The following is an 18,876-nucleotide window of genomic DNA, read 5'->3' as shown; positions in this document are numbered from 1 at the left end:
TGTTTGTGATCCTTACTTGATAATGTCTTGAAAGATCAGTTCATTTTTCTATTCCCACTTATATATCCTTTTTTTTTATTAGTTGCTCAAGACAATACAGTGATCTTGACATATCATACATTTGATTCAAATGGTGTATGAATTCTCATTTTTCCACGTGTACAGATTGCAGGATCACATTGGTTATACAGCCACATATATACATACAGCAATACTAGTGTCTGTTGTGTTCTGCTGCCCTCCCCATCCTCCCCTCCTATCACCTCTCTCTACCCAATCTACTATGACACATTTCTCTCTCTCTTTTTTTTTCTTCCCCCACACAACATCATATATGTGTTTTGTATAATGATGAGGGTCTCTTTCCATCTTCCGTGCAATTCCCCTTCTCCCTCCCATTCCCTCCCGCTCTCTTCCCTGTTTAGTGGTAATCTTCTTCTCATGCTCTTCCTCCCTACTCTGTTTTGAATCTCCCCCCTTATATCAGAGAAGATATTTGGCATTTATTTTTTAGGGATTAACTAAAAAATATAACTTCACTTAGCATAATCTGCTCAGTGCTCACCATCTCTAGCAATCAGAGAAATGCAAGTTAAAACCACTTTAAGATACCATCTCACTCCAGTAAGAATGGCAGCCATTATGAAGTCAAACAATAACAAGTGCTGGTGAGGATATGGGGAAAAAGGTACACTTGTACATTGCTGGTGGGATTGCAAATTGGTGCAGCCAATTTGGAAAGCAGTTTGGAGATTCCTTGGAAAGCTGGGAATGGAACCACCATTTGAGCCAGCTATTCCCCTTCTCGGGCTATACCCAAAAGACCTAAAAAGAACATACTACAGGGACATAGCTACATCAATGTTCATAGCAGCACAATTCACAATAGCTAGACTGTGGAACCAACCTAGATGCCCTTCAATAGATGAATGGATAAAAAAAATTGTGGCATTTATACACAATGGAATATTACTCAGCACTAAAAAATAACAAGATCATGGCCACTTATATATCCTTTAAAAAGCCGTTCCTTAATTAGTATGCATGTATTCAGGGAATTTTGTCATTTTAAGAAATTTTTCCAAAGAAAATTTTCTTTGAAATATTCAGACAGATATATCTAAATATGTATGTATGGATGGATTTTTTGAAATACAAATTAAAAACGCAAAATAATAGAAATAACTCTAGGAACAGTAACTTAATAATCAGTTTAAGGGACCACAAGGGGAGAAGCAATATGAAACAAGATACATAGAAATATTATGGATCTTCTTGAATTTTAAGGGAAGCTATTAAAGCTGCAGTGTTCTCAAGGTAGCTGAAGTAATATATAAAATTAAATTTGTTTCCTATTAATGGGAGCTTTTGTGTCTCAGGTATTTCAAGGTGAAATTCAAGGAAAAGAATTTTGTCAGTGAACTTTTACAGTTTGTGCTTAGACTAATGGTAATATAGGTCATATTTGAAGTTTGTAATTACCATCAGGCAAATGTACATTTTTCCCCCCATAAAGGTAGTTAAATTTAGAACTATTGTGATTTACCCATTTGCATTTTAATGACATATTTTGCACTTTGCAAAGATTTCAGTAAATTTGAGTTTTAAGATAAATATTTTGTTGTAGGGCTGGGGATGTGGCTCAAGCGGTAGCGCGCTCGCCTGGCATGCGTGCGGCCCGGGTTCAATTCTCAGCACCACATACAAACAAAGATGTTGTGTCCGCCGAAAACTAAAAAATAAACATTAAAAAATTCTCTCTCTCTCTCTCTCTCTCTCTCTCTCTCTCTCTCGCTCTCTCTTTAAAAAAAAAAAAATTGTTGTAGTTCAGAATAGTTATGTTCTTTTTTCCCTCAAAATGTGAGTTTTTTGTGAATCACTTTTCTTTAGCTATTTCAGATTTTTAATATTGTGTCCTCTTTTTTGCAAAGCTGTCGATCCAGAAATCATAGCTCGAGGTACTGTTGGGTTTTCTGGAGCAGAGTTGGAGAATCTTGTAAACCAAGCTGCATTAAAGGCAGCTGTTGATGGAAAAGATATGGTTACCATGAAGGAACTAGAGTTTTCCAAAGATAAAATTCTAATGGGTAGGTTTTTCTTTTTTCTTTAATATTTCCAGTTTAATATCCGTTTTGTCAGTGATATCAACTCAGTTGTGATAGCGTAGCACATTTATTACTTTGTCTTTCTTTTGGAATACCTTTTTTTTTCTGACTGAAGGAGAAAGGTTTAGGAAAAAAATGTAGGGCTGGGGGTGTAGCTTAGTGGTATATCACTTGCCTCACATGTTTTGAGTCCTTGGGTTGAATCTCTAGCACACAAAAAAAGAAAAGGAAGAACAGTTATAAGAACGTGAAAATATATACTTAAAAATAGTAATAAAATTTGGCTTCTGAAAGAACAAATATATTTCAGTAGCTTATATGATTGGTGGTTGTGGTAGGGTACCCAGGTATGTCCTCTTGTCCAATATTGCTGATAAAAAGGATGGTTATTTTTATGTATTCTTTTTAATTTTGATTTTTAAAACTTGTATTATTTTATAAACAGATTAATATGTCCTTCAGGTTAATTTGAAGGTTTATTTTCTAGAAATAGAATAATTAGGCTTTCCTTTTAGACATAAGGATTAACATGATAGGTTTTAATGATTTTGGTTAGTATTTAACAAATTGTTAGGTTCTATGTGTCGTACATTGAACCTACTCATTTTTTAAACCGACTAAAATATTTGTTAATATTAAATTGTTATTCTAAGAATGACTTTGTGGATAATGTTTTGTTGTTTTCATTTTTTGTTTACTTTATATTAATACCAAAGCAGATATTTGATTTGCAAAGGAGAATGGGTTTCACTTATTTAAATATACCCTTTTAGTGAAGTGTTTTGTTTGAATTTTTATCTTAGGGCCTGAACGAAGAAGTGTGGAAATTGATAACAAAAATAAAACCATCACAGCCTATCATGAATCTGGTCATGCTATTATTGCATATTACACAAAAGATGCAATGCCTATTAATAAAGCTACAATCATGCCACGAGGGCCAACACTTGGACATGTAAAGTTTTACAATTTTTACTTGCTTTTAAATAGAGCTACTTCCTAATTTTTTTTGATGGGATATCTTTTACTTCCTAAACCATCTTAAAATCAACATTTGTGAAATTTTTCTGTTAATAAAGAATATTTTATAATGTATTTCAGATGTTGTATTTTTACATTGTGAAATTTTAATTGTGAATAACTGTCTGGTTCTTAAATATCTAATTGTCCTGCTATCCTTTAAGTGACCAATGATGTGTCACAGTGACTGGTTCCATAGTTTTCCTAAGATTTGTCTCATTTGGTATAAGTTTCATTCTCATATCTTCTCAGTATATTTTCAAACATTTTTATGCAACTGGGATAAAATAGTTCATTTGCAGTATTATCTGCCTACCTGTTGCTTATAAAATATACTTTTGATTTATAAAGAATTTTTTAAATTTTCTCAATTGCTGATTTTGTTATTGGTCACCTGATGACAATCTTTTTAAGTATTTGTTAGTTTTTAGAATCATTGTAATAAATATTTCTTATAGTGAGAGTTATGATATTTCTGGCTTTTAAGTAACTATTTCAGAACTGTATTTGAAATATCTGTTTTCTTTTTCAATTGTCCAGGTATCCCTGTTACCTGAGAATGACAGATGGAATGAAACTAGAGCCCAGTTGCTTGCACAGATGGATGTTAGTATGGGAGGAAGAGTGGCAGAAGAGCTTGTATTTGGAACTGACCATATTACAACAGGTTGGTTTTAGATAATGGTTAACCTCAGATTTTGTTTGTTGACTGAAAGATATTTTTCAAAATTTGAACTGTATGTTTGTTTATTTTAGGTGCTTCCAGTGATTTTGATAATGCAACAAAAATAGCTAAGCGGATGGTTACCAAGTTTGGAATGAGTGAAAAGGTAATAATTTTAATCCTTTTCATGTATCAAGTGATACCAAGTATCTTTTTTTAAAAAAAATATTTATTTTATTTGTTCTAATAAGTTATACATGACAGTAGAAATTCTTTGATTCCTGCAAGGAATGCCATTGGGATTTTGATAGGAATTGCATTGAATCTGTAAAGTGCTTTTGGTAATATGGCCATTTTAATAATATTAATTCTGCCTATCCATGAGCAAGGTATATCCTTCCATCTTCTAAGTTCTTCTTCTATTTCTTTCTTTAGGGTTCTGTAGTTTTCATTGTATTGACCTTTTATCTCTTTTGTTAGGTTGATTCCCAGGTATTTTATTTTTTTTGAGAATATTGTGAATGGGGTAGTTGTCCTCATTTCCATTTCAGAGAATTTGTCACTGATATACAGGAATGCCTTTGATTTATGGGTGTTGATTTTATATCCTGCCACTTTGGCAAATTGGTGCAGCCAATTTGGAAAGCAGTATGGAGATTCCTTGGAAAGCTAAGAATGGAACCACCATTTGACCCAGCTACTCCCCTTCTCGGACTATACCCAAAAGACCTAAAAAGAGCATACTACAGGGACACAGCCACATCAATGTTTATAGCAGTACAATTCACAATAGCTAGACTGTGGAACCAACCTAGATGCCCTTCAATAGATGAATGGATAAAAAGAAAATGTGGCATTTATACACAATGGAATATTATTCAGCACTAAAAAACAACAAGATCATGGCATTTGCAGGGAAATGGATGGCATTAGAGCAGATTATGCTAAGTGAAGTTAGCCAATCTCTAAAAAACAAATGTCGAATGTCTTCTCTGATATAAGGGGGGTGACTCAAAATGGAATAGGGAGGAAGAACATGAGAAGAAGATTACCACTAAACAGAGAAGAGAGGTGGGAGGGAAAAGAAGGGAGAAGGGGAGTTGCATGGAAGATGGAAGAAGACCCTCATCGTTATACAGAATTACATGTATGATGTTGTGAGAAGGGAAAAAAAAGTGTGTCACATTAGATTGGGTAGAGAGAAGGGAGGGGAGGAGAGTGGAGGGGATAGGAAGGTCAGCAGAATAAAATAGACATTATTATTGCTATATATATATATAGGTGACTGTATGACTAATGTGATTCTGCAACCTGTACAATCAGAAAAATGAGGAATTATACCCCATTTGATTCAAATGTATGAATTGTCAAGATCATTGTACTGTCATGTGTAGCTAATAAAAAAATTTTTTAAAAAATTAAAAAAAAAAATTCTTTGATTCATTGTACACAAATGGAGCAGAATTTTTAACTTCTGGTCATGCACAAAGTAGAGTCACACTATTTGTTCAGTCATACATATTCCTAGGGTAATGGTGTCCATCTCATTCCACCGTCCTTCCTAACCCTTTGCCCCCTCTCTGCCTCTCCTTAGCCCCATTCACAGTTCCTCTACTTTTCCCATGCACCACCCTCTATATGGATTAGCATCACTTATCAGAGAAAACATTTAGCCCCTGGGATTTTGAGATTGGCTTATTTCACTTAGCATGATATTCTTCAACTCCATTCATTTACCTGCAAGTGGCATGATTTTATTCTCTTTAAATGCTGAGTAATATTCCATTGTGTATATGTACTACAGTTTCTTTATCCATTCTTCTATTGAAGGGCTTCTATGTTGTTTCCACAGTTTAGCAATTGTGAATTGTTCTGCTATAAACATGGAAGTGGCTGCATTACTATAGTATGCTGTTTTTAAGTCTTTAGAATATAAACTGAGGAGTGGAATAGCTGGGTCAAATGGTGGTTCCATTCCAAATTTTCTAAGAAATCTCCATACTGCTTTCCAGAGTGGTTGCACCAATTTGCCGTCCCACTGATAACGTATGAGTGTGTCTTTTCTGCCACATCCTTGCCAAGAGTTATTGTTTCTTCTGTTCTTGATAACTGTCTGACTGGCATCAGATGAAATCTTAGAGTAGTTTTGATTTGCATTTCTCTAATTACTAGAGATGTTGAATATTTTTTCATATATTTGTTGATTGACTGTATCTCTTCTTCTGAGAAGTGTCCATTCAGGTCCTTAGCCCATGTATTGATTGGGTTATTTATTTTTTTGGTGTTAAGTTTTTTGAGTTCTTTATATATCCTGCAGATTAGTGCTCTGTTTGACATGCATGTGGCAAATATATGCTCCTGAAATGTAGGTTCTTCCTTCACCTCAATGATTATTTTCTTTGCTGAGAAGAAGCTTTTTAGTTTGATTCCATCTCATTTATTGATTCTTGATTTTATTTCTTATGCTTTAGAAGTCTTGTTAAGGAAGTTGGGGCCTAATCTGACATGATGAAGATTTGGGCCTACTTTTTCTTCTGTTAGGCACAGAGTCTCTGGACTAATTCCTAGGTCCTTGATCCACTTTGAATTCAGTTTTGTGCATGGCGAGAGATAGGGGTTTATTTTCATTTTGTTAAATATGGATTTCCAGTTCTCCTAGAATCATATGTTGAAGAGGCTAGCTTTTCTCCATTGTATGTTTTTGATACCTTTGTCTAGTATGAGGTAACTGTATTTATGTGGGTTTTTCTTTGTGTATTCTATTCTGTATCATTGTTTTACTTGTCTGTTTTGGTGCCAATGCAGCTTTGGAATATAGTTTAAGGTCTGGTATTTCGATGTTTCCTGCTTCACTCTTCTTGCTAAGGATTGCTTTGGCTATTCTGGGTCTCTTATTTTTCTAAATCAATTTTGTGTGCTTTTTCTATTTCTGTAAGGAAAGATGTTGGGATTTTAACTGGTATCACGTTGAATCGGTATAGTGCTTTGGGTAAAGCCATTTTGACAGTATTAATTTTGCCTATCCAATAGCATGGGAGATCTTTTCATTTTCTAAGGTCTTCTTCAATTTCTTTCTTTATTCTTTTTATTGTAGAGGTCTTTCAAACTCTCTTGTTAGATTGATTCCCAAGTATTTTATTTTTTTGAGGCTATTGTGAATGGGTTAGTTTTCCTAATTCTCTTTCAGAGGATTCATCACTGATGTATAGAAATGCATTTGATTTATGGGTATTGATTTTATATCTTGCTACTTTGCTGAATTCATTTATTAATTCTAGAAGTTTTCTGGTAGAATTTTTTGGATCTTCTAAGTGTAGAATCATGTTATCCTAATCGTATCGCCTTAATTTCTCTCGTCTAATTACTCTGGCTAGAGTTTCAAGGACTGTGTTGAATAGAAGTGGTGAAAGAGGACATTTCTGTCTTGTTTCTGTTTTTAGAGGGAATGCTTCCAATTTTTCTCCATTTAGGATGATGTTGGCCTTGGGCTAAAGCATAGTTGGCTTTTAGAATGTTGAGAGTATGCTCCTACTATCCCTAGTTTTTCTTAGTGTTTTGAACATGAAAGTGTGCAGTACTTTTTGTGCATCGCTTGATATAATGATGATTCTTATCTCTAAGTCTTTTGAAGTAATGGATTATGTTTATTGATTTCTGTATGTTGAGCCAACCTTGCATCCCTGGAATGAACCTCACTTGATCATGGGGCATTGTTTTTTTAAAAAAAACAAAAACATGTTTTTGTATGTGATTTGCCATAATTTTATTGAGAATTTTTGCAACTTTGTTCATTTACTGATAGTGGTCTGAAATTTTCTTTCTTCAATGTGTCTCTGACTGGTTTTAGTACCAGGGTGATAAAATGAGTTTGGAAGGGTTTCCTCCTTTTCTATTTTATGGAATAATTTGAAGAGTGTTGGTATTACTTCTTTTTGTAGGTCTTGTAGAACTCAACTGAGAATTTGTTTGGTCCTGGGCTTTTCTTGGTTGGTAAGCTTTTGAAGGTGTCTTCTATTTCCTTAAAATTTATCTGTTTAAGTTGTATATGTCCTCCTGTTTCAGTTTGGGTAAGTCATATATGCCTCTAGAAATTTGTGGATGTTTTTTGAGAGTTTCTATTAGAATATGAATTTTCAAAATAGTTTCTAATTATGTATTATGGATTTCTTTTTTTTAACAGAGAGAGAGAGAGAGAGAGAATTTTTTAATATTTATTTTTCAGTTTTCGGCGGACACAACATCTTTGTATGTGGTGCTGAGGATCGAACCCAGGCCGCACGCATGCCAGGCGAGCGCTCTACCACTTGAGCCACATCCCCAGCCCCTATCCTCTGAATTTCAATAGTGTATATTGTGATATTTTCTTTTCCTCATGAATTGTAGTAATCTGAGTTTTCTCTCTTTTCATTAGGGTGGCTAAGAATTTGTCAATTTTATTTATTTTTTCAAAGAACCAGCTTTTTGGCAATTTTTTTTGTTGTTGTTGTTTCAGTTTCATTGATTTCAGCCCTAATTTTAATTATTTCCTGTCTTCTGCTTCTTTTAGTGTTGATTTGTTCTTCTGTTTCTAGGCTTTGAAATGTAATGTCAGGTCATTTATTTGTTGACTCTTTCTTCCTTTAATGCAGTGAACTTTCCTCTCAGTACTGTCTCCATAGTGTCCCAGAGATTTTGATACATTGTTCTGGAGTTCTCATTTACCTCTAAGAATTATTTTTATCTCCTCCTTGATGTCTTCTGTTATCCATGTGTAATTCAATAGCATATTATTCAGTCTCCAGGTGTTGGAGTAGCTTCTATTTTTTATTTTATCATTAATTTTTCATTTCATTTCATTATGGTCAGATAGAATGCAGGGTAGTATTTGTATATTTTTGAATTTGCCAAGACTTGCTTTGTGGCATAACATATGGTGTGTTTTGGAGAAGGATCCATATGCTGCTGAGAAAAAAGTGTATTCACTTGTTGATGGATGGAATAGTCCATATATATCTGTTAAGTCTACATTCTTGATTGTTTTATTGAGTAATATAGTTTCTTTAGTTTTGGTTTGCAAGATCTATCCAGTGGTGAAAGAAGTGTGTTAAAGTCACCCAATATTATTGTGTTGGGGTCTATGTGATTCTTGAATTTGAGAAAGGATTGTTTGATATACATAGATGCCCCATTGTTTGGGGCATAGATATTTATGATTGTTATGTCTTGTTGATGTATGATTCCCTTAAGCAGTATGAAATGTCCTTCTTTGCCCCTCTTCCCTAACTTTGGTTTGAAGTCCACTTTATCTGATATGAGGATGGAAACCCCTGCTTGTTTACGTGTTCCACGTGGGTGATACATTTTTTTCTCCATCATTTCACCTTAGGTCTGTGAATGTCTTTTCCTGTGAGATGATTCTCTTGAAGGCAGCGTATTGTTGAGTCTTTTTGTTTTTTAAATCCAATGTGCCAGTCTGTCTTTTAATTGATGAGTGTAGGCCATTCACATTCAGGATTTTTTATTGAGACATGGTTTGTATTCCTGGTCATTTTGGTTTATTTTTTATTTTAACCATCTTTGACTTTGTTTCTCCTTTGATTGGCCTTTCCTTTAGTGTAGTTCCTCCCTTTGCAGATTTTCATTTCCTCCTCGTAGATTATTTTACTAGGAATGTTCTGTTAGTGCAGACTTTCTTGCTGTAAATTTATTTAACTTTTGTTTATCATGGAAGGTTTTTATTTCATCATCAAATCTGAAGCTTAACTTTGCTGGATATAAAATTCTTGGTTGGCATCCATTTTCTTTCAAAGCTTGGTATATGTTGTTCCAGGATCTCCTGGCTTTGATGGTTGAAAAATCTGCTGATTTCCAAATTGGTCTTCCTCTATATGTAATCTGTTTCCTCTCTTGTGGTCTTTAAAATTCTATCCTTATTCTGTATGTTAGGCATTTTCATTACAACGTATCTTGGTGTAGATCTGTTTTATTTTATACATTTGGTGTTCTGTAAGCCTCTTGTATTTGGCTTCCCAATTCATTCTTCATGTTTGGAAATTTTCTGATATTATTTCAATAAAGAGATTTGGCATTCCTTTGGTTTGAATCTCTGAACCCTCCTCTATCCCATTAAATCTTAGATTTGGTCTTTTGATGTTATCCCATAATTCTTGGTTTATATAGTTTCTTACCATCTTCACTGTGTCGTCAACTTTATTTTCAAGATTGCATATTTTGTCTTCATTGTCTGAGGTTCTGTCTTCCAAGTGGTCTAGTCTGTTGGTAATGCTTTCTATTGTGTTTTTTGCTTGGTTTGTTTCTTTTATTTCAAGGATTTCTGATTGTTTTTTTTTTTTTTTTCTCCCAGAGCTTCTATTTTTCTTGAAGTAATCTGTTGTTGCCTGTATTTGCTCTCATGTCTATTTGTTGGAGTGATCAATTTTTGCCTGTGTTTGCTCACTTATTTCATTCTTTAATTCGCAGATCATTTTCATTATGTACATTCTGAACTCCTTCTGACAGTTCATCTACTGCCCTGTCAATGGTTTCTATTGTTGTAGTATCTTGGTTTGTTTGGGGCACTTTCCTCCCTTTTTTTAATCGTGTTGTCTATGTGTCTTCCTCTCTTGCAGTACAGATCTGAGGTATTTATAGCTTCTACCCTGTAGTGTCCTTGCAGGTTACCAATACCTCACCTTTAAGGGGGATATCAATGTTTACAGCACCCAGTGCAACCAATATGCAGCCATAAACCAATTAGCTTCTGTTTTGACATTTACAGTTTTGTCTCTATGAACAGAAATGATGAGTTTGTTTATCTTCTTCTACCATATAGCCAGTAGGTTTGCATAATGGTTTGCAGTTCTGAATGGTGGAGGGGTGAGGCTGTGATGTATATGAGATAGGATGTGAGAATATAGAGGCATTAGATTAAGGACTAGTGAAAGGGTAATCGAACGAATTTAGCTGTTAGCAGGAGAAAAAAGAGAGAGAGGCAACCCCATGCAAGGCTCCCTGTTACTTCTGCAACAGGATGGTGTCTGTTAGCAAACCTAGTAGAGATACCTCTAGTGCAGCCAGACCCACAGGTAACTTGGTGACAGTTTTCCAGGTCCTGGTTGTTGTCCCTAAATGGAAGTGACCATATTGGTGGTGGCAGTAGCATCAAGCCTATAGGTACCTTGATGTTGGGCTTCCAGGCCCCAGTCAGTGTCCTAAGGTGGAATCTTTTTCTCAGCTAAAGATAGTGGAGGCAGCCGCAAAGGTAACCCAAGATGATGGTGGAGGTGTCCCACTATGGCGGCAGCCACTTTCAGAGATGGGGCTGGAAGGATAGGCTATATGGTGGTATTGGGTGTCCTATTTGGCGATGCCACAGTGTGGTGTGCAGTACAGCAATGGGCAGCTGCCTCCTGGCCTAGTGTCTAGGTCCCACATTGGCGATTACCATGTGGGGAAGGCTATGGCAGTGGCTGCAGTGTCCCAAAATGGAGGCGGTTTTGGTGAAGCCCCACGTTGGTGAATAGGGAACCACAGCACAGTCCTCTCCTTATGGGTCAGTGTTCCTTTCTGGTGGTGTGGGTCAGGCCCAAGTATCTTTTTGAGAGATCTGATTATTAACTTGATAACATATACACTTTCCCTGCATTTTTTCAAATGCATTTAAGACTACATATTCTAAACATTCTTCTTCATAATATTGCTCAGAATTAGCTCTTCAGATAGTAGCCATTTCATGAGTTAACCAGGTGACAAGATAACTTCTTCAGCCTTTTCTTGGTATAAAGAACCTACTTTTTTAACTGCTTTACCTCTTCCATATATTTCACTTTCCCACATTACCGTTGTGGCTCCTTGAAGAACTATCATCTGTGAATTGTGGACTACTGCATTTGGAATAGCTTCCAGGATTTCCTAAGGAGGCACTTAGAACCAGACTTAAAATGATTTAAAAATTTCTCTCACATTTACTTCTTTGAACTCAGTCTTTATAGTTTTAGAGGAATAAGAGCATTTTCAGAGTGCCTTTTTCTTGCCCCATGATGTTCATATCCTTATATGTAGGCTAGTACTTTGTAAATTTCTTGGCTTTTGGAGACTTGTTCAATTAATTTTTTTCCCTTTGGTTTTAGCTTGGAGTTATGACGTACAGTGATACAGGAAAACTGAGTCCTGAAACTCAATCTGCCATTGAACAAGAAATAAGAATTCTCCTAAGGGTAAAAATAGTATTTGTATTTGTTTGTTTATATTGTTTAGACATTATATGCCTAAGAATGTACTTTAAAAATGACAACAATGGCTAAGTATGTTACTCCATGGTTAAATACTTGCCTGGCAAGTACAAGGCTCTTGGTTTGATTCCCAGTAACACAGACAAAGCCAAACCAAAGTGATGATAGCTAAATACTCTGTTCACCAGAACTCTCACTTTATAAAATAAAAATAGGTGTGCCTTGCAATAATGGTTTTTTTAATGTTATCAAGAAATCTCTTTTCCAGGACTGGATATTTATTTTATTTTGATCATGGGCTGTGTAGCATTCAGTTCTACTTTAGCTGAAGAATCAGAGAATGTAGGATATTGTTTACTGAATCTCTGTGTCTCTTGTTTTCCTATTCTCATATGTTTATTAAAAAATACATTACTGGTTATTCACTTTGTTCCCAGCAATGTGTATTTGCTAAGAATACAGAATAAAGGAAACATAGTCCCTTTTGGCTACAGTATCTTATGCAGATTAGTGTATAGGAATGTGTGAAAGTAAATTCAGTACTGTGGTAGTCTAGGCATGCTATCAAGGATGCTTGAATTAGAGTGGTAAAAATAGAAACAAACATGAGCAGGTTTAAGAGATACTGCTGTAGTAGAATTATCACATCTTTTTGATATTTTCCATATGAAGGATAAGAGTATTTAAAACTGTTTTCTAGATTTCTTGAATCATGCAATTATATAATTATGCCAGTCACTGAAGAAACTTAGAGAGTACTGGACTAAGGCCTGGTGGTGGGTAGATCATAACTTCATTTTATACATGTTGAATTTGAGCATCTTGATGAAGATTTCAAGTTAGAAATAAGTTACATGATGTGGATCTAGAGGTTACTCAAAAGGATGGTTATGTGTTCCACTTGGATGTTGAAGTTATCCATTCCTTGAAGCAGGTCTTGGAATGGAGAGAAAGAATGAGCTGAAGGCCAGAGTCTTCAGTGAATCAGAATGTAGGTGGGCATTAGATGGCACAGTGAATGGGATTGGTTAGGTTGGTAGTCAAATGGCTTGGTCTTCAAAGGAATAATATTTCTTACAAGTGCAAAGGTTAATAATGATCTGAAAGTGGTAATGGAAACAAAGAAGTAATTAGGATAGGAGCAAATAAATAACACTGGGGAGGGCTTAGGGAACGCATTCTTAAGGTTTAAGAGAAAGACAGGTTTTGATTAATTCAAGGAGGTAGAAGCCTTGCTTTAGAGTAGTTCACATCAAAGAGAATAAACAGAAAAGCAGAAAAGTCTCTGGAAAAGCAGAGACTTTGTCCATGTACTATTTCTTTTTTTTTTTTTCTTTTTCTTCTTTTTTGGTTTGTGGGAATGTAGTAATGGGGATTCAACCCAGGGGCGCTCTACCACTGAGCCATGTCCTTAAGATCTTTTTACTTTTTATTTTGAGACATGGTTTGTTGAGACTAAGTTGCCTAGACTGGCCTCAAACTTGGCATCCTATTGCCTCAATCTCCAGAGTCCCTGGTATTATAAGCATGCACTACTGCGCCTGGCTCTCATGTTCTTAGGCACAAATTATCTGTACTCTAGAACCAAGCTTTTAAATGCTTTAATGTTTCATAAGTATAAATCAATAGATTTCTTAAGCTCCATAAACTTTTTTTTTTCTCATTGCCTGTGGTTTTGCTTACCCTATATTTTGTGCTTCTTACGTGTCTGTTTTCTATTTCAGGAGTCATATGAACGAGCAAAACATATCTTGAAAACTCATGCAAAAGAACATAAGAATCTAGCAGAAGCTTTATTGACCTATGAGACTTTGGATGCCAAAGAGATTCAAATTGTTCTTGAGGGGAAGAAGTTGGAAGTGAGATGATAACTCTCTATATGGATGCATTGCTGGTTTTATTGAAAAAATATAAATAGCATTGCAGTAGTCTCCTTTTGCACTGCTTCCCCCTCCCATTCTTGATTTCATATAATTCAAGGGTGTGAAACAATTTGTTTTTTGTCACGTTTGTCTAATTTTCGTTATTCTCATGATGATATCTGTTGCCAATTAGTAACCCATAGCACATACATTTAAAAAAATAAAGAACCATCGGGATTGAAAACAATTTGTTTGATAAATATCAATCAGTTATTATGTTGATGATAATAATGGTTTTATGGTTGGGTATGTGTATGCTAATACATGTGAATAAAAATTGTGCCTTTAGTTCTTGGTAAGTATTTTTAATTTACAAGGTAAAATTACTGAAGATTTATCATTATCTCTTGATAGTTACATTTCTGTTTGATAAATAATACTGTTTGGTTGTTGGTAAATCATTTTTATGTACATCATGATTAAGATGCACTTAATTATGTTCCAGACCGACCCATATATAAAATGGTTTCTAAAAAAATCTTCAGAGTAGAGAATAATAAACATAAAGATACACTCACCATTTAAATGATTTTAACCTTTTAAAAATGCAGCATGCATTTTCATGTTCTTTTATGCTGTAACCAGTGGCATTTATTTCAAAACAGTAGTGTTCGTTAAATAAACAAGTAACAGACTTCTTTCTGAATAACTGCATAATTATAAGCTTAATTCAAAAGTAAAATTAAGCAAAAACTCAAGTTCCCTTCAAAGTGAGCTTTTGATTTACCCTGTGTTAGGAATGGGAGGTTGTATTTACTTTTCATTCAAATTTTATAAATATGAAGATATTAGGATTTACAAATAATTTTTTTAACTTAAAATATTTTATAGTGAATTGTATTGGTTTTATAACCAAAATATATTCTTGAAGTGACTTTATTAAAATTACCTATAGTTTTCTAATAACTTAAGCTGTATATGGTCTTCATTGAAGAATATGGATATAGTTAGATGGAACTTGTAACATGATATCCTTGACCTTTTCTTTTTGATAATCTTAAATTTTGATGTAATTTCAAACCAAGAATTATCGCCAGAATAATATATGGAACTCCTATATACCAATTGTTTTAATTCTCCACATTTTTTCACATACATTTTCTTTGTCTTATCCAGTCTGAACATGGTACCACTGCTTATCAATGAGTAATTCTGCTTCCTCACATGTTGAAGTTTGAACATTAGAGAAGCACTCTGAGGCAAGCATATAAAGCAGGGTTTATTTAGACTTCTCCAGGGAGGGGCCTGGGAGGGGCCATAGGCGGTATCCCAAGAAGCACTGTGTACTGCATTTTTGTAAGTCCTAGGCTTCCTTTGTTATGCCCTCTTTCCCTTATCTCTCTCCTTCCTGCATACTGATGAGGCCCAGGAATGCTTGGTGTAATGGCCCAAAGGTGGGCTGAGGGAGAACAGGATGGTGCAGCCCTAGACACATTAATTAACAACTTAATAGCTCTCTGTAGAGGGCTGCAATTCCTGGGACGGGTTACCTTAGCTACAGACTGGAACCAGGGGCAGGTTCTTTTCTTTCTTTCTTTTTTTTTTCTAGAGAGAGAGAGAGAGAGAATTTTTTTTTTAATTAATTTTTATTGTTGGTTGTTCAAAACATTACATAGTTCTTGATATATCATATTTCACACTTTGATTCAAGTGGGATATGAACTCCCATTTTTACCCCGTATACAGATGAGAGAGAGAATTTTAATATTTATTTTTTTAAAAAAAAAATACATCTGTCTTTGTATGTGGTGCGGAAGATTGCACCACACCAGGTGAGGGCGCTACTGCTTGAGCCACATCCCCAGCCCCAGGGGCAGGTTCTTGATAAGAGTGGAGGAAGGGCTCTGAAGGAATTTATATATCAGTCCCTCAGGGGATAGTCTCCTTCTTCCCCGGACTCACTCAAAATTGGCCTGACTGGATCTAACCTGACTCTATTTACCCATCTATACTAACTTGTCTAATTCTGGCTTCATTGACCTAATTCTGGCTTCATTAATTTTAGGAACTTCTTACTCCTCTAAGGAAATGGGACAGCGAACTGGAAAGGGGTGGTTTGGGGCAAGCAATTTTGGAGTTCCCTTTTAGAAGTCAGGTTGGATTGAAGTTTGGTTGGGGAAGAATAGATTGTAAAGTCATCTGGGGGTGGGTGCTTCTATGAGAGAAACAAAAAACATGAGTACTGAGTAAATGTTGCAGCATCTGGGACATGTCAGTGAAGATGATAGCAATTAATACTCTCTCACCAGGAGGTGTGAGGGCTGAGAAGTTGTCCCCATAACAAGGCCAGAGTAGACAAGACTTTTATTTGGGGATGTAAATCTTTTAACAACCCCAGAGTTATCAGGAATGTAAACACAGCAATTAAGTCTTCTTTTTTTAAATATTTATTTTTTAGTTGTAGTTGGACACAATACCTTTATTTATTTTTATGTGGTGCTGAGGATCAAATCCAAGGCCTCACACTTACTAGGTGAGGGCTCTACTGCTGAGCTACAACCCTGGCCCCACAACATTTAACTCTTAATGTTACAAATCCCCATTCCCATAAGATGTAGTTAAGCTACTTAATGTCATCAGAGCTTGTAAAATCTTTCTACATAGAGAACCCTTTATTTCTGTTACTTAGGGCTGGATTGTCATACTAGCCAACATCAAACCTACCTGTGTAGGTTAGGAATATCTGTAGGCCTTAACCTAACTAAAAATTTGAGTTCACTTACTTGCTATAAAATTCATTACAATGTACATATTTCTTTTTATGTAATAACTACCCCAATCAGATTATAGAACATTGCCATCACTCCTCTTTCCCCAGAATTTTATCATGCCAGTTGTAGATAACTTTTTAAGAAATGAATGAACAGTTTTTCTTATTCTTTGTTTGGAGCTGGGTATTGAACCCAGGGGCGTTTAACTACTGAGCCACATCTCTAGTCCTTTTTATTTTTTGAGAGGGGGACTCTCTTGAGTTGCTTAGAGCCTTGCTAAATTGCTGAGGCCAGCGGAGACTGTCTCCTGAGGGAATGAAATGTAAATTCCTTCATCCTGCCTCAGCCTCTGGAGTCACAGGGATTATAGATGTGAGTCACCACACCCAGCAAGTGAACTGTTTTCAAAAGTGACAGTTTTATTATTTAGCCAGCAGTATGTGAGGGTTACATTCCTCCACATCTTCTTCTTTTATGGTACTGGGTTTTGAAACCAGTGGCCCCTTTATCATTGAGGCTGGTCTGAAGCTTGTGATTTTACAGCCTCAGCCTCCCAACTCACTGTAATTACAGGCATGCTCCACGATGTCTGGCTTCCCCTGTATCATTTACAGTGCTTCTTAGTAGTCTACTGTTTTGAGTATGACCATTCTAGTGGATATAATGTGGTATCTCACGCTGTTCATATCCAAATTAATAAACATCCAAATTCTAATCTCAAATTAGTCATTGTAGATTTAATTTGCATCTTTCTAGTGACTGATAATTCTTAGTATGTTCTCTTGTGCTAATTGCCCATGTTTATATCTTGGAGAAGTGTTTGTTCAAATTATTTGCTTCATTTTAGTTTTATATCTTTTTTTAATTTTTTTTAATAGAGGAGAGAGAGAGAGAGAGAATTTTTTTAATATTTATTTTTTAGTTTTTGACTGACACAACATCTTTGTTTGTATGTGATGCTGAGGATCGAACCCGGGCCCCACGCACGCCAGGTGAGCGCGCTACCGCTTGAGCCACATCCCCAGCCCTAGTTTTATATGTTATTGTAAGTTATAAGAATGTAAGTCTTATCAGATGGATCTTGCCTTTTTTATGCAGTCTGACAGTGTCTGCCATTTCAGTGGAATGTTCAGTTCATTCATGTTTATTATTATTGATATGGTTGAATTTTTACCTGCCTTTTGCTATTTGTTTTTGCTTTTCTCATATCTAAAGATACTCTGTTCTGTTTTTTTCTAAGTTTTTCAATACCATTTTATACTCTGATTATTTCTCCTGCTATATTGAGAAACTATCTTTTTTGAATAGTTGCAGTAGGGATGACAGTATACTATCCCAGTCTACTTCAAACTAATACACTTAATTCTGATAAGATGTAGGAACCTTGTTCTAATGCATATCCTGTTTTTTCTGTGCTTTTATTGTCATATGTATTGCATATTGCAAGTTCAATAGTACAGAGGTATAACTACCGCTATACAGTACAGTCTTAAATCCTCACCTTGGAATGTCTTTTTTTTTTTTTTTAGTTGTAGATGGACACAATACTTTATTTTTTATATGGTGCTGAGGATCAAACCCAGTGCCTCACACAACTAGTCAAGCACGCTACCACTGAGCCATAACACCAGCCTCTATTTTGTTGTTGTTGTTTTTGAAAGGATACGTGTACTTGACTTTTTTTTTCTTTGAATCTCTTCAAATATGTCATCTCAGTGTATTCTGAATTGTATTACTTTTGGTGAGATACCATTTGTAATAATTTTTGGTCCTCTGGTTGATTGATATTTTTAAAAATGTTTTTTTGTTTTTTTGTTGTTGGCTTTTTTTTTTTCTTTTTCTTTTGGTAGTTGTAAATCGATATCATGCCTTTATTTGTTTTTATTTTTATGTGGTGCTAAGGATGAACCCAGTGCCTTACATGTGCTAGGCAAGTGCTCTGCCACTGAGCCCCAGCCCCAGCCCCTGGTCAATAGATTTTTGTTTCTGCTTTTTTGTTTGTTTGTTTTTTCCTTGGGCTTATCTTTTAACAGTTTGGATAGCTTTCAGATTTTAGCTGTGGATCTGTGGTTATTATCCTTTTTGGTTTGTTGAGCTTCTTGGATCTGTAGATTAATGTTTTTCATCAGATTTGAGAGATTTTTGGCCATCATTTCTTCAAATATATTTTTCTATCTTTCTTCTGTGATTCTCTAGGGCATGTGAGTAACTTGAGAGTTTTTTGTTCTGTATACCTGTGTATGC

At 35.3% G+C, this 18,876-nt stretch overlaps 1 protein-coding gene across 2 annotated transcripts in view; it reads left to right on the top strand.

Annotated features, from left to right (window-relative positions):
* Yme1l1 (YME1 like 1 ATPase) overlaps window positions 1–14,561 on the top strand; it is a 46,958-nt gene extending 32,397 nt beyond the window's left edge. For both annotated transcript variants that reach the window (XM_076831512.1, XM_076831514.1), the window contains 6 exons: window positions 1,932–2,087; window positions 2,909–3,060; window positions 3,666–3,792; window positions 3,882–3,955; window positions 11,898–11,984; window positions 13,724–14,561. In XM_076831512.1, the coding sequence (XP_076687627.1) occupies window positions 1,932–2,087; window positions 2,909–3,060; window positions 3,666–3,792; window positions 3,882–3,955; window positions 11,898–11,984; window positions 13,724–13,867 (740 nt within the window). In that variant the 3' untranslated portion in view covers window positions 13,868–14,561. The remainder of the gene's footprint in view (window positions 1–1,931; window positions 2,088–2,908; window positions 3,061–3,665; window positions 3,793–3,881; window positions 3,956–11,897; window positions 11,985–13,723) is intronic.
* Window positions 14,562–18,876: the final 4,315 nt, after the last annotated feature.

The sequence above is a fragment of the Callospermophilus lateralis genome, chromosome 13, assembly GCF_048772815.1.
Source record: "Callospermophilus lateralis isolate mCalLat2 chromosome 13, mCalLat2.hap1, whole genome shotgun sequence".
NCBI classification, from domain to species: domain Eukaryota; kingdom Metazoa; phylum Chordata; class Mammalia; order Rodentia; family Sciuridae; genus Callospermophilus; species Callospermophilus lateralis.
Note: the sequence above shows the minus strand (reverse complement) of the source record. Positions and strands in the feature narration are given on the sequence as shown.